The 15,865-nt window shown below is 42.4% G+C and overlaps 1 protein-coding gene across 4 annotated transcripts in view; it reads left to right on the forward strand.

Annotated features, from left to right (window-relative positions):
• Positions 1-15,865, forward strand: part of LOC146205328 (E3 ubiquitin-protein ligase AMFR-like) — a 92,182-nt gene that overhangs the window by 64,493 nt on the left and 11,824 nt on the right. For all 4 annotated transcript variants that reach the window (XM_084589965.1, XM_084589966.1, XM_084589967.1 and 1 more), the window contains 6 exons: positions 2,171-2,211; positions 3,252-3,384; positions 8,385-8,518; positions 10,822-10,932; positions 13,914-14,113; positions 14,211-14,320. In XM_084589965.1, coding sequence (XP_084446091.1) covers positions 2,171-2,211; positions 3,252-3,384; positions 8,385-8,518; positions 10,822-10,932; positions 13,914-14,113; positions 14,211-14,320 — 729 coding nt within the window. The remainder of the gene's footprint in view (positions 1-2,170; positions 2,212-3,251; positions 3,385-8,384; positions 8,519-10,821; positions 10,933-13,913; positions 14,114-14,210; positions 14,321-15,865) is intronic.

The following is a 15,865-nucleotide window of genomic DNA, read 5'->3' on the forward strand; positions in this document are numbered from 1 at the left end:
CGCTGCACTGCTGGTAACGCGGATTTGTTCAGAACATTCTCGGTGCCTTCAGAAAGGCTTGGAATGCTGTGAATCGTCTTCGTAGCAGTGAAAATGGAAGTTACAGATGCCCACCTGTCGACGGTCTGGGCTGAGTAGAGCAGTTTTTTCTGTTCAAACTGAAGTAGGTGAATGGATGTCACCTTTGTGCATAAAGCCGTGGCCTGCACTTACAAAGCCAAATGTCAGTGCTGTGAAATTGCTAGAGCACTGTTATTGCTTAGCAGTCACTGATAAGGACAGTACCTTGGGCGCCATGCCTGTCACGATTGCTTCGTGTTGACAGGTTTCAGGCTGAGTTTAAAAACGCTAACTCTGAGGCTGACGAAAAGACTCAATACAACTGGAGTTCCGTGCTTCTACAACACACTGAATGGTGTAACTTGTCCAGAAGTGGCTTAAATTGTTCAGAATGGAGCATTTCGGGTCGTATGGTAAATATGGATAGCCACGTCAGAATGTCTTAAATTGTCAAGGAAGTTTCGTGTACCTGGAAAAATTAGTGGATTGTCAGGGATACTGCCAAAAATGTGGTTGTCACGACAAAGAATGGGCTGAAATAATAAAATGGTCTTCCATGAATTTTGATGGTGTCATGTGCCCAGCACATTGTCGATTCATGCTTGCATGACATCTATTCGCTGCTAATGTGCATAAGGTGGGACATCTTGTCCGGTCTAGCTGTCTTGTTGGCCGTGAAGTGAGCACTGTGTGTACTGATTGGTTCTGGTTGCCACTCTTCTTAGTAAGTTTGGGGATTTCGTACACTCTTTCAGCATTTCAGGCACCATGCTACCCTAGTGTGGTCTCAAAACTGATTTGAAGAGCTTGTTCTCTGACCACATCAATCTTATTTTTATTGCAGTGTTAAGAGTTTCAGTAATTTTTCTTTTTTTTTTCTTTGTGTGTGTGTGTGTGCGTGCGTGCGTGCGTGCGTGCGTGCGTGCGTGTGTGCGTGCGTGCGTGTGTGTGTGTGTGTGTGTGTGTGTGTGTGTGTGTGTGTGTGTGTGTGTGTGTGTGTGTGTGTGTGTGTGTGTGTGTGTGTGTGTGTGTGTGTGTGTGTGTGTGTGTGTGTGCGCGCGCGCCATTAGCATCAACCACAATGTCTTCCCACTTCTTAAAATGGCCTGGGAATTTTGACTGGAATAGTCAGGGAGAGCAAAAGAAAAGTCAGGGAATTTCTAAAGAGCAGCTTGCTAGACACACTGCTCATGGAATTTGCTTGAACCTAATGTTGCAGTTTTGGTTTCAACGGTCGACAGGTGCCCATGACGTCAGACGAGTTGGGGCATTGAGGCCACCTAAGACACAAAAACAGTAATGTAGTAGCTTCTTGTTTATTTGTAGTCCTGCCGACTCTTGAGGCAGATTGGCAGAAAGCTGAAATAGATTGATGTGACAAAGCTGTGATTGTATTGCGCACTTATGTGCCTCATGCGGGCAGTGTTGTCTCAGCTTGCCTGTGACGTTATGGCCACTGGTCAGCTGCAGAGGCCGAAACCTAACATTAAAGAAGGAATTAAATGGGATTTATTAGAAATAAGTAAATTCTACATGGTGATCGTTTTATACCTTTACATTTTCTTAGGGCTGTCAATATATTCGTACATCTTTTTAGAAGCATGCTTTGTTTCCTGTGCTCTGTCATACTTCTGTCCAGTGTGGTCTGCAGTAATGAGTCCTTCAGCTAAATACCTGGGCCCTGTTCTCATTCAGTGCTCTACGACAGTGAAAGATTTTAGTGTGTAGCAGTACCTTACACTTTGCCATCCCTTTGTATGATGGTGTTGCACAAAACAGATTGTTTTGTTCAACGCCATCATACGAAGAGCTGGCAAAAGTGCGAAGTGCTGCTACAAAGTAAAATCATTCTCTATCGCAGGGCATAGAAAACGTGGCCCGGGTTCTACTTGGAGAGTTCATATTTAACAATTGGGCAGAGAACAATCTAGATAGGGCATAGTCTTCTAACCTGCTCCCGATGACATCTATATCTGGTCTTTCGTGCTGATCCCACCTAGTGGAATCAAACAATATAGCCTTAGACCATGCAGTTTTTTTTGGTGCAGGTATTTTTCCTGTTGAAATATGTGAGCAATGATGCAAGCAGCATTTTTTATTTTCTTTGCAGTGCTCTCTTGTCACAGTACGTACATTGTATGTGATAGTCAGGTATGTACCCTAATATTGTTTTCTTTATTGCAACCTTTGTAACCAGTGAGGCAACAAGAGTGTGTCCTTGATAACTGTAAATGAATTGGAGATTTATATTTATGTTGATAGTAAACATGTTTTTCCACTTGTACTACTGGGGTTGTTACAATGTCAGATGAAAAATGTATAGCACTTTCTGCAGTTTTTCTCTGCAGTAAGTGTTAGCAAGTTGGATTTTATGCCTATCGATACCGTGGTTCTTAAATTTATGAAACTAGGAAATGGGTGAGGGGGAATGACAGGAGCAGTTCAGTGGATAGTTGGGAAGGGGTGTGCTATAAAAAGGTTCACAACTTGACCATATTAATATTTAAAATTTTAATCAAAACGATTGTAATTTTTGCTGTCATAGTTCAACCATTTTGCCTAAACTAGCTTGTTGCACCGCTTGTGATGATGGCAATTTTGTTTCAAAACTTCCCTCATATTGCAATAACAACCATAATACATGAACTGCACCTGTAGTTATTACTGAATATGCGTTTGGCTGATGCTATAACTTGATGGGTAATGTAAAATTTTGTTGTATTGTAAATTGTGCTGTAAATACTTGGGTAAAATGTTGAATTAAGATTGACTATGTTTTTCCTGCAACAATTGGGGGGGGGGGGGGGGGGGGAAGCCATGCTCTTTCGTACTGGGGCTTTAGGTATTGTGTGACATGGTTTGAGCTTGCTTTGTACCAGTCTCATGTGTTCTTCCAACCAAATTTACTGGGAAATACTGCATTCATAGTGTCTGTACTCACATATAGCTTGGCTAGTGTTGGTGTGCTTGCAAGACACTCATCTTGGGTTTTTAGCTGTCACAGATGTAAAAGGTAGCTGTAGTCGGTACCTGTGGTAGCTGCTTTATCACTGGAGGCAGAGTGTTGGATAAGCTTTTTGATTTTGACGGGCTGATGTCAGACAAGGCTGAATGCTTTTTGTTTGGCTTACTAATGAGGTGTGGGTTTGTGGCAGTCGAAATTGCTTATCGTTTTCTTAATCTCACTACAGGTATGGCATCCACCTGTGGGATATCCACTGTGACAAAGTCTGGGAAAATCGTGCTGCGTATGTGTATTATGCTGAGCTCTGCTTTGAGCTGACGGCACTTGCCATCGACTTTTGTCATGATCTCCACATGCTGGTTGGTGCCTTTTCTTTTCCTGCATATCTTGCTGGCTAGTTAGTTAAAAAAAAAAAAAGGTTTTAGTGCGGTCGTGCCCCGTTAGTATGGATAACTCAAGCTGAGGACTTTTTTTTTTTCTTTTGGGTACCAGTCTTTTTCATTGGACAGTTGATACAATGGTACTGTACAGTTGTTACCACAACTCTAGTTCTACAGCTGCATTAACAGCTGTTCAATGAAAGCTTGCTGTAGATGAAGCAAGTGTGTAAGGTTAAAAGGCACGGCATCTCAGATGAGCATCTTGTTTCATGGTTGTAGCATTTTTGCTCATTGCTGTAACTGAGATAGATTGGGTGTCAAGCAAGCCTGAGCACATGGCACGTGTGCACTTAAAAGTGGCACGGAAGCAGGTTAGCCAGCCTGAGAAGGAATGCTAAAAGGATTGTATGTTCCACCTAAAATATCTGGGACATGGATAATGGCTGTTACTGGATGCTAGCTTTTGCTTGTACTTTTAGAGGCCCTCTTAAGCCATCATCATCAAACCTAAAAGGTCCCAGGAAGTATATTATGGGATTTCAGTTAGTTATTTAGCCTTTGCAGATAATGCTCGACCTGCAAATGTTCTGTTCTGCTTTTATTCCCAGCCAAATAACTAGGCAGTCGCATAATGGTAATGAGGTGCAAATCGCAAGAATATTGTGAAACATTTTCAAATATTGCACTACCTCTTCTAAGCTATTTTGCTGCCGATCATAATCCCTGTGTCAAAGTGATCGTTCTGGCAATATCATTTCCTTGCACCATTTCAGCTTTTTCTATATTGAGGCTTTACCATACCGTTTTAGTTGTGAGCAGCAATTTTATGCAGAACCTGTTGTTTTTTTTTCACATATGCAATGTTGTCTTTGTTCTCTCCTTCAACATTTAGTACAAGAAAGGGGCGAAATTTTTTCTGAGCAAAGCAAACTGCTCTCAACCAGAACACATTTGCAGCCATCGTATTTGCCTAACTCTGTGATTGTAACCATAGCTGTACACTGTGCACAAATGTACCTTTGCGACCAGGCTTTGTTCCATGCAGTTACATTCACCTATGAAATGATGGTTACTACAACGTTCAGAGCCGAAGTCAGCTAGAGTGAGCAAATATGCAGGATAGTAAGCACAACCTCGACAGAACACACCTACACTGAATCGTAATAAAATTTTGCTGTGTAAAATTATTTATTTGGATTTACGTTATTCGCTAAACTTTTACAGCTCAGTACTACAGTGTGAACTGCTCAGGGGTAGATATATGCAAGGGAAATGCGAGGGACTCGTCCCAGAAGCACCCATAAACCTGACCCTGGATTATGGGTGCTCATTTTCTCACTGTGATGTAGTAACAGTGGTTAGCGGTGTGGTAACAATGGTTAGTGCTTCATTCCCTAGCGTTTGCTTATTTTCTCAGCAGTTTGGAGCATTTGTACAAATCATTTTGCCTTGTTCAAGCATACTTGACACTGGTGTTCTATGAGGCTAGGCCTAACAAGGGGCTGAATAAAATATGGCATTTGCTGTGTGAATACTGAGCACAGAAGTAATCATTTATAATGTTTTAGTAAAAGTAGAGTGGTAGCCATAGCCTCCTATATTTTCCATGCCCGGTTGACTGCTCCGTGGGGCCGTTCAACATTGTTATCTAAAAGCTCAGGTTGTCGCCGCTTCTTGTGACACACCAAAACTAGAGGTTCTGTGTGATGATGCGCATTTCGGCAATGAGCCGCTCTCACCACAAGGCTCCCGCTTCATTCACCCTGCGTAATATTACGTGGCAATCCTAGTGGCAACCATTGCAACCTGTTATGTCCCAGCATTTGCGTGCTTTAAGGGGGTGGAATAGTACTGCACGAGCGCAAGCAAATGCATGTATACACATGTAAAAGAATATGTTTTTACTATGGCAATGCACAAAATTAGGTAAAAGAGCAGAAACAAAAGGTGAAAACGTGGGCTTGGAAAAAAACAACAACAAAGTGATTGAAGAGCCGTATGTACAGTGTATAAAAATTTATTGAGCAGAGCTGATAGCTTTCCGCAAATATGCTAACGTTCCCGCGTATGTTGAAGGTTTATACAGCACTGTGTGCACACGTTACTTCAATAGCCTAATAGCTGTGCTGATCAGGATGTCACATTATTTGAAAGCCAATAAGCTCCTTAAGTCAAGTGTGATGCATGCACACTACTGGGTGTATACAAGCTTACAACGCAAGCTTAGCCACACTTTAACGCACGGCATATAGAACGTCAGAAATGATGTAAGAGACAAGCCACAGAGGGTCGTCTTCATTTAATTCCACACACATGTACCGAAATGTATTAGTATAGCTGCTGAAAGGGCATAGATACTGGCACACAAGAGGCTGCGGGCTAGAGCTAGACTTACCACTCAGATGCATGTGCGGCTGGTCGTGTCGAGAGCGCGCTCCTCTGCTCTCCTCGTGGCAGGCCATGGACAAGCACTTAGTAGATGAGTCCGAAAGAGGAGGACTGCCCGCACGCAAAAGCAAGCCTTCCAATGCCAGTGCCCCGTTTCGGGAAATCTTATCAATGCTTTGAAGCACCTAGTTTTGGAGCTCGCCGTAAGTGGTGCTCCAACATGAACCTCCCACCCACTCACTCGGGCTCCCTAAGGCGCGGTGATGGCGATCCAACAGAGCCACGAGGCACGCCAGTTAATTTAACATTTACCAATTGTGACCGCTGGAGGCAGCACCATTACTAGGGGCATTTTTCTGTCATTCTTTTCGCGGGCGTTTCTAAGGCGCGCCTCGTACAGGCGCTTTGTTTTGATTCATACATGATATTGGTGTACTTTAAACGATTCGTTTCGGTTGGAACAATGTTCCTTTATAGACCTGTGCTCCAAATTCAGTCTTCAGGAGCACCGCAGCGTGACAACCTGCAACGCATAATTATGCTGGTCTTGCCATACAAATATATTCTAAAATATATTATACCATATTATAATATATTATAATATGTATTATAATATATATTATATAATATGCCGTAAAATATTCAAGACAATTGATCAAGGTACCAGTCTGGAGTTGCAATCGAAGGAAATGTGTGAGTCGGTCCTTGGACGTTGCCAGTGCGAATATCCGAAATTCTCAAATGTTGAATTAAATATCCTCATATTCGATTTGTTAAACGAATCATATAGTGGAAATTAAAAATTTTTGAAACTGTTCGACTATTTTCGTAAAATGTCGAATAATTTTTGAATACTTTTTGAATAACTGGCACGAAAGAACTCGGTTCATGACATTTCTCAACAAACCTGCTGTGCAGTTTTATAGTCCAGAATGAATAACCCTTGTTACATTGAGTCTCAGGACTGCCTTTGTTTTGTTCCCATAGTTAAAGCATTCTTTTTACATACTGTGCTGCTATCGGAACATGCCTGGGCTTTCACATAGTCATTTAAAATGTTTTGAAATGCGCTTTGTTTCACTGGTTCTGCACTGTACTTTTAATATATCGCCTTTTGTGGTATCAATTTTTACCTTTGTGAATGATCTCATGCTGTTACAAGTTTCATTCCTAGTCATTAACTGTTTAATAACTGCATGTTAATCTAGTCTTGTATCTAAATTTCCCAGCAGTGCTGGTGCCTTAATCTAGTCAAGCATATTAAAAAATTTTTTTGGCTAGCCTGAGAAAGTCTTTTCTTATATTCTCATACTTGATAGAGATGTTGTTCAGCTGATGCTATGTTGACAGTACTCAATTTCTAGTTGTACGTTACAGTAGTGCCAGGGTGTACATCTAGCCAAGCTGCATCTAGTAATTTTATTATACCGTGCCAACTCTGCTTGACTTTACTGAGCACTAATTTCTTCTGATTACTGGTTATGGCACTGCACAATCTTTTTGTTTTTTAAGGTTTTGGCTTGATCTGACCTATAGTCAAGGTTGACACAGCTGTGCATTGTTGTGAACTATATATCAAATAGCATTTTGAATAAAATTTCATGTTTCATAACCAGTGTACAAATGATAGGAACGTAACTTGCAGAGTATGTTCAATTTGGTTTTAGTTACATTATTCGTATTCGATTCAGTTTGGAAGAAGTACTATTTGCACACCCCTACCATCCATTCCTCAGCTAGCTGTCAAGCATACAACCAGGAATCAGTGTTGGCGACAAAATGTTATTTAACGGAGATGAGGCAACCTACCGCAGGAGGCTCCATTGGTGTCATGTCCATAGCTGCTCGAGCAGACAACATGCCTGCATTCGGAAATTAGGCTATTTGGACAGTTAGCGGCATGAAAGCTTCTGCCTGCGACTCGATGGATGGTTTAATAAAAATAAAATGGGCATAATATCTGTATGTTGCAGAGCTTTACTGCTCACAGAGGCCATGAAATTTCATTCCGCGTGCCACTTCCCTGTAGGAATGCCAGCAGAATCGGCAGAAGCATCGCAGCCTATAAAATGGCCCAGATGCCCTTGTGTCATAAAATATCAGTCCATCATCATCATCGCACCCTAAAAAAATGTTGCTGCTAGTGGCTAGTGGCACACACTAGTGGCCACTATCTCACTGTAGCGCGGGCCCACTGACGGAAGAATATTCTTCCATTGTGGCCTTGAACGCGATGGTCGGCATCCTTTGATCTCGGCGCCTGTGACGAGGCATGGATAGTATAGGAGGCTGTGGTGCAGCTTACACACCAGCCTTGGCAATTGAACGGCCCCAGTGTTACTTGTCATGTGCCTTGTTTATTAGTCCTCCTTCCAGGTAAAAGCAGTTGGCCTTAGTATATATATATATTTTGCAGCTAGAAATCATTTTAAAGCACTGTTGCATCAAGTAAAAAATCTGTGAAATGGTAACTAATATCTGACTGAGTAAGAAGCGAAGAATTCTTGCTGACATGCTTCCTACTCCTCATTTGCAAACAGAGCAAATAACCTGTCCACTTTTTATTTTTGCTGTCGTTGTTTCTTTCTTAGCTCTGGGGAAACATATTCCTTTCAATGGCCAGCTTGGTGATCCTGATGCAGCTGCGATACCTCTTCTATGAAATTCAGCGGCGTGTTAAAAAACACAAGAACTACCTGAGAGTCGTGAAGCACATGGAAGCCAAGTAAGTTGGGGCATGAGGAAGCACTTGTGAGGAAAATTAGACTTACTGGCTAGATGCCATGAATGTTGCACACCATTGCGGAATTAGCAGTGTTGCTTATGTACCATTGTTGTAATAAGTCATTGAGTGTGGAGAACTGGATTGTTTGCTCATAAATGTTAAGTGCCTAAATCACTTTGTGTAAACGTAGCTGTAGTTGAGGGGAGACCAATATACTACGACGTAGGCCTATGCTATGCCTATGCTACGCTTGCCATTGGGTAAACATGTTCTTTTTTTCTTTGTCTAGACATGCCAGTAGAGGGTAATATTTTATTTTTATAAACGTTATTGATTTTGCATGCACTATTAGCTGTGTTCAGTTCTCTGCACTGCTAGAACCAGTTCATGGTGCGCTGCACCAAAGCGCTCGATTCACAGCGCCCCCTGCACCACTCTTTGTAATTGATTTTGGTGCAGGGGGGGTGCCGCTCTAGTGCAAAGAACCGCTGCACCCTCCGAGGAGGAGGTGCTGAAAAGTTGTGCGTGTGTTGACGGTGCTAGCAGACGGCGTGCACTGCCGATGAGACGCTTGTAAACATTGATGGTCCACTTGGGACGTTTTTCCTTGTTGCCAACGGAACCGGCGTCATTCTCTGTGAAAATGGCGAGTTCCTCTAAGGTCTCTTGTGATAACTGAATAGCCTCCTTAGTTCAAAGCTGAAATATCTAGCAACGGCACTTCAATTGTACGGAAATTCAGTTAATTGCAGTCTGTTGGAACCAGTCGGTCTCGGTCTGAACCACTATGCAATAATTATGCAGTCGCGAAGGGAAGTATGGAGTTGGATCCCTCATCTTCACTATGGAAGGACTCCAGAAATTCCTTAAAAATGACTTCGGTGGGGGTTGTCATTCATGACCTCGCAAGACACGAAAATAGACGTGTTGCGAGAACTTACAACTTGCTGCCATTGGGAACTGGCGAGCAGATGACAAGGCTTGATTGAAAAATGCCGCACCACTGTTGACGCGCTGCACCTGAACCACAGAACTGGAACTGCATCTCGCTGGCACCTGACTGGCTCTGACGGAACTTTTTCAGAATTGGTGCCAAGAACCAGTTCTGAATCGAACAAACTTATTGCATTTCATTCCGGCCAAGTTCAGCATAGCCAGGAACCATAGTCATTCAACCAGCATATTTAAACATTACAGGTACCTCTTTTTTTAGCCTTCAGTCACCTGAAGCAACCCAAAAGTGAATGCAAAAGTTAATTTTTTTTGTCTAAGTTGATCTCTATTTGAACTAGCCTTACAGCTTGGGTACAACTTTTTCTGCCTGCACAGGATTAATGCTGATCTATTTTATACCTCAAAGCTTATTGTTATATGGCATGAAGATTGTCCTCGTTCAAAAATTGCAGCCTTGGAGAAAGGAACTATGCTCTGAGTGCTCATAGAAAAAAGCTTCGATTGGGTATCATATGTGAAAGACTGAGCATAACTCCTCATGTTCATGGAGATGTCCCATAGCTTACTTATTACAAGAGAGGACTGACAAATAGCTGTTTTCTTTTTTGTCACTTTCTCACGTTTAGTGGGCAAGTGTATTGTAGCTTGCTCGAAGTAGCACTATAGAATTGGGCATTCAATGTAATAGATTAATGCCTACCAGCAAGATTTGGTGATTTATTGACTACTGACCGTGCTTTGCGTCTTTTAAAGTAATTTGTCCATCCATTATTTTGCTGTCTTTTTGAATTAAAGCGTGGGACTTATTTCTGTTCTCTGTTAGTTACCATAGCCATTGGTATGAGCATTGCATTGTCATATCTTTGTTCATATTGTGGCCAACCCACCAAGAACATTTTTGCCCTTTGTCAACATGCAAGATATGCATATTTAATTTGCAGGTTAATGTTTTCTGTTATCGGCACTATGACAAGGTTGTCTGCAGAAAATAATCCAGTGTTTTTTTGGTTTTTTTTTGCCTACTTTCTTGGTTAATTCGCTTGAAAATATCATGGTATCTGCATACTTCATCCTTGTTTATGTTCATTGAGTCAGTATTTGTTGTGAGCTGAAAAGCTGCAGAGTGTGATCAGCTTCAGTAGCAGGAAGTTGAAGCCTGCTCAGCAGGTCTTTCTTGATTTGGCAACATGCAATTTTTTGTTAGTGAGAAACAGCCGCCTACTGATGGTATGCTGCATAAGCTGTCTATGCCATCTATATTAATACAGTTTATGTTCTTATCACACCTCTGCATATTTTGTTCGAGGTATTGCTGATAAGAGATTCAAAATGTTAACTGACATTTTCAGCTATCCAATGGCTACTGCGGATGAACTGGAAAAAAATAGTGATGATTGTGCCATATGTTGGGACCACATGGAATCTGCGAGGAAACTTCCCTGTGGCCATCTCTTTCACAAGTAAGCATCCGCTGTCTTTATGTAGCACATTTTATACTAGGACAAATTGATTGGTTTCAAAAGGTGCTGCAGAATACTATTTCAATATACAGTAAAACCTTGGTAATTTGAACTCCGTTAATTCGGAATCCTGAATAATTTATAGGTGTTCTGCAGCCTCATATTTTCCAATGTAAAATTGGCTGGATATTTCGAACTGGTGGCCTGCACTAGCACAGTTAATTCGAAGATTTGGGATGCACTGCGGCAGTGTTCGATCCCGATTTCACTAAAAACCCGGTGAAATGACGGCCCTTCGGAATAGTGGGGCGACTCCACGTAGCGAAGCGCCCCCATTGTAGTACTCTCCTTCCTTCTCCCAGCACAAAAACGGGTCCACGGCACACCTCGCAGATCTGCACACCTGCACAGCAGAAGACGTGCTTCATTGCAGTGTAGTGGACATACTGTTTTTTTTTTTTTTTTGTCACACGCTCTCGCCCCCCATTTTAGCTTCCTCGCATCATCATCACGTGTTCTGTGCCATTTGCTACTACAATTCGCCCATTCTTCCTCCACGCCTGAAACGAGAGCGCGTCATGCCTGCCTGCACAGTGTTTGTTGTGTGCCGTGGTTATGGACGGTGCTGCCCACAACCTGCTCAATTAAGCACATGCTCCTTTGTTATGACAATTGGAAGGGGTACACAATTGACCTCCTAGGGGCTTATGGCTTATTGTGTATGCATGGAAGCATGAGCACCACTTTGATCTGGCAGTGTTTAGACCATGTTGGCTTTTTGAGTGAGAGCACAGTCGATGCCAATGCTGATTGTCAATGTGCGCCATGTGCACCTGATGAAGGGGCAGACTATTGCGACCGCATCAATTCACTCTGCGCAGAGGATGGAGAGAGTGGTGCAGTTGGCTTCGCCAGGTATTTGAACTTCAAAAATGATGAGACTGATGTTGCTGTTGCCATATGTGATGACAGTGACAGCAACAACAGTGCCATCATTCCTTCCTGAGTGCCCACTCTCGGGGAAGTTATATCACATCACTGAATGTTACCTGCAGTTTCAGATGCTGCACATATCTGACCAGCTGTAAAACATGACCTTTTGCATTCATGAACTACTGGATGCACCAAACCAGCATCTCTGATTACTTTAAGTAATCCACAGTTTGCCGATTAAAAGTAGCCTGTTCCTGCAACAAATATTTTTTTTCTTGGGTTGCATTTTTTGGCATGTTCGGTTAATCTGGAAATCTGCTTCATTCGAAGGTTTTTCGTAGTCCCGGTGACTTCAAATTAATGAGACTTGAATGTATTGTTTTGATGTGCAAAGGTGTGCTAAGATAGGTTGGGATGGAAACTTTTATTTTTTCTGTTCAGCAACCAAGGACCACAATATTTGGCTCTAGCAAAATGAAGTATTGGAATTTTAAGTACACTTGAGCAGCATGCATAACAGTGATCATTGAACAATTTGTGGCTTTTGGTGTACCTTCCTGCCAGCCGATTGTGAAAACTGGGCAGCATGCCTAGGCATTAGCATTGGTTTTACAAATCTGATGGAATGTATTCCACACATTTGCTGTGCCACATGCACATTGCTTGGTATGTTCATTATGTACAGCATTGGTAGCCAATGACGATTCACTCTGATGGGTACATTGTGCAGCCATTGTCATCACTTACTAAAAGTGGCATCTTGACAAATGCGAGGCATCATGTTTGCAGAAGTCGCCACTTACTACAGATGTGTGAATGGCACCTGTGGCCAACATGCATGGTGCATCTAAAAGCAGTCACTTGTTGCTGTGTTGGGCCTGATCAGTGTAGACGAATGATGCAAATGGAGGGGTATACAGCGACCACACGAAACAGGATCTTGTCAGTCCCAGAGAACATGCATATTAGGTGTCATCATGCAAAGTGCAGTTTGGCCCATTCATCATGAATGGGCAACAGCATGAAAACCATAGTTTAGCTGCGCCAGTGCAGACAGCAAGCTAGTTATAGACTTATAACATTTCATTAGGATGTGGCACGTTGCATAGCCTGTCCAACACATACTGTTGCTCCTAGTTTGTTAAATATTTCTCACATATGGACCATTGAATCTTTTTTGTTCATAGTTCCACCCATTTGTACTGCTCCTCTTGTATTTTTTTTTTTTTGTACCATCTGAGCACTTTGGTTATTGTTGCATGCTTTCATTGATGGGAAGACTCAATCGCACATGCAGTGTAGCCCTTTGAAGCGAGCTTCCTCATGTGACACAGCTGCTAAGGAAAAGCACAGATTGTAGAGCACTTTGTTGTGTGCTGTCTTGTACTTGTACATAGCATTTTCTAGGATATGTCTTAGATGTGTGGCACAGATAATAATTAAAAAGAAATAACACTTCAATTACTATTATGGACAACATTTTTTGAAGTTCAAACCAAGTTCAAGCTTTTGGGGTCATCCATGTGGTTTCGAAACAGTGGCACCTCAAGATATTCAGAAGATGCAGGATGGGCCTCTTAGCGTGAGTGTAGTAAACTGGGATTGTGGCGCTATCTCTTGATAAATATTGTAATAGAGGATTTGTATCATTAGCAGGTCAGTCAGGTCCATTTTCATGCCTTTTCTTGAATTGACTAAGAGAGGCTGAACAGAGATACCTGTCATAAAAACTGCGTAATACCCAGGAAATGTGGAAGGAAATCGGGGACGTCATTACTACTTTTGGCGTTACGAAGGTGAAGCCACATACCAGGATCAGAATGTCACGAATGCAGCTTTGCATATAAAAATCGTTATAGTATTCCCTGTGAGTAATCTATCAGTTTAGTGATATTTCGCCAGTGTCCCTTTAAATATGGATGTTTGGTAGCAGTGCTAGTTCAGGAACCATTATCAAATTACTTCTACTACTTGAAGCATGTAAAAAGGGATTGATGGCTCATATTGTCTTCAAACTCATTGACAAACTTGATGCTTTGATTATGCAGCTCATGTCTGCGATCATGGCTTGAGCAGGACACTTCATGCCCAACCTGCCGAATGTCCTTGTCTGAGCCAGGAGCCTTGGCTGGAGAGAGCCTTCAGGACGAGGGTCGTAACGCCACCTTGCTGCTTGGAGCACTTGGAGGGCAAGAAGACACCCCTCGCCCGCAGAATGCCACCACAAACCACTTTTTCCACTTTGACGGTAAACTTGTGACGGAGAGCATTAGTTTTTCCTTTCACACATTTTGAGCACTCCTTTTGTGGACACAGCTTGTTTACAAGAGGTGCTTTTGTTCTAGGTTCACGATATGTGAGCTGGCTTCCCAGTTTTTCTGTAGAAGTGACGCACACCAACCTTCTCGGTGGGCAGCCATCACCTCCGGTGCAGACTTCACAGCTTGACAACATGGTGAGAGGAGGTTTTTTTATGCTGCTCTATGCTACGTTCTCGCATAACAGCTATATCGGAGGGGTCCTCCAGAGTTTGTGGAATTAGATAGTAGCAGTAGTAGTAGTAACAGCTATGTCTGCCCTATCAGAAAACTCAGTGATTTGGCCATTTTGATGTAACATGGGCACCTTTTGATCAGTAAGTATGGAGTTGCCTCTTCATCTGCTGACTTGCGAGGAAGTATCGTCTCTGGTCATGGGATACAGGCCTGTGAGAGGGAGTACTTTTTATCTCAAATGTGACACATATCCAGAGACCCAGCAATATATTTGTCTGATATATTTGACATTTGAATCAGCATCCATGAAATGAGGTTTAGTGCCATAAAAAGCTCTTTCTAAACTTCATTGAGGACCTTCGCTGCTATGTCAAATTCTCTCAAAAAGGTTGGAGTCAATATCAGCTCATCTTACCATGGAATTAAAGAAAAGCAATATCCACGTGCATGTAGAGCAAGTGGCAAAACACTCTTAAGCACTTATTAACTCTTAACAATGCAACCAACATACTTAAGCACATGTTTTAGTGACTTTCTTCTTTGCTTTGGATGTTTCATATTTCTCTCCACGTTCAACCTTTCCCAGCTCAGAATGAAGAGCTCTAAATGCAGTGAAACATTCTTCAGTATGTTTCAGGATACAAGCTATGAAAAAGAAAACTTATTGGCATAATTTATACTCCAGGAGGACTCCAGGTCCAGGAAAATACATAAAAGCTTGTTAATTGGAACTTCATGGCGCTGGAAAAAAAGTTAAAATTATTCGATATTCGAACTATCTAATAGCGTCAAAAAAACTGACAAGAACCATTTGCATTACGGTGGATTTACTGTATTCATTTGCGTAACGACCCCCTCGCATAATGAACCTACCCCACACGTGCTTTTGCGATTGAGAATATGAAAAAAAAAAAAAAAAAGAAAGCCTTAGTCATTAGCACGACTCTGTTTCGCGTCATCGCCGTCGCATTCTACAGTGCATTTCTTGGCAGTGTGCTAAGATTCTGCACAGCAATAACATCACAATGTGTTTACCTTTCGACATTAGGTCTAGTAGGAACGGGGGGTAATTTGGCAGAATGCCAGCGCTCGTGAAGTTGTGCAAGCCTCATTTTAAGTTTGTTCACTTTGTCATGCGGCATTTGAGGCAGGCGCCATGCACTGCCACACAATTATTGGGATGCGTGATTGCAGGAAATGCCTTTTGAAGCGAACGATGCTGAAAGTTGGTGTCATAATCGCGGCTGACCATGTCTAGGCATCCCACCCAACGTTACTAGAACAAACTCATTTTCACAGCTCCCCATACCGCCCAGTGGAGGAGTGTGTCCCAGGTGGCCATCGCGAGAACTAGCGGCGCTGTACTCAACTCTTGCTCCTTTCCGGGCGTGTCGTCTGCTACACACGGCGCGAAAGAATGGAGCAGCCAGCGCACACGTAGCTTTTGCATGCTGCCATTGCACTGTACGTGGCTGCAGTATAATTATAACTAATTACGACAGCTT

Source organism: Amblyomma maculatum, chromosome 1 (genome assembly GCF_055883805.1).
Source record: "Amblyomma maculatum isolate TAMU_Amacu chromosome 1, ASM5588380v1, whole genome shotgun sequence".
Lineage (NCBI taxonomy): Eukaryota > Metazoa > Arthropoda > Arachnida > Ixodida > Ixodidae > Amblyomma > Amblyomma maculatum.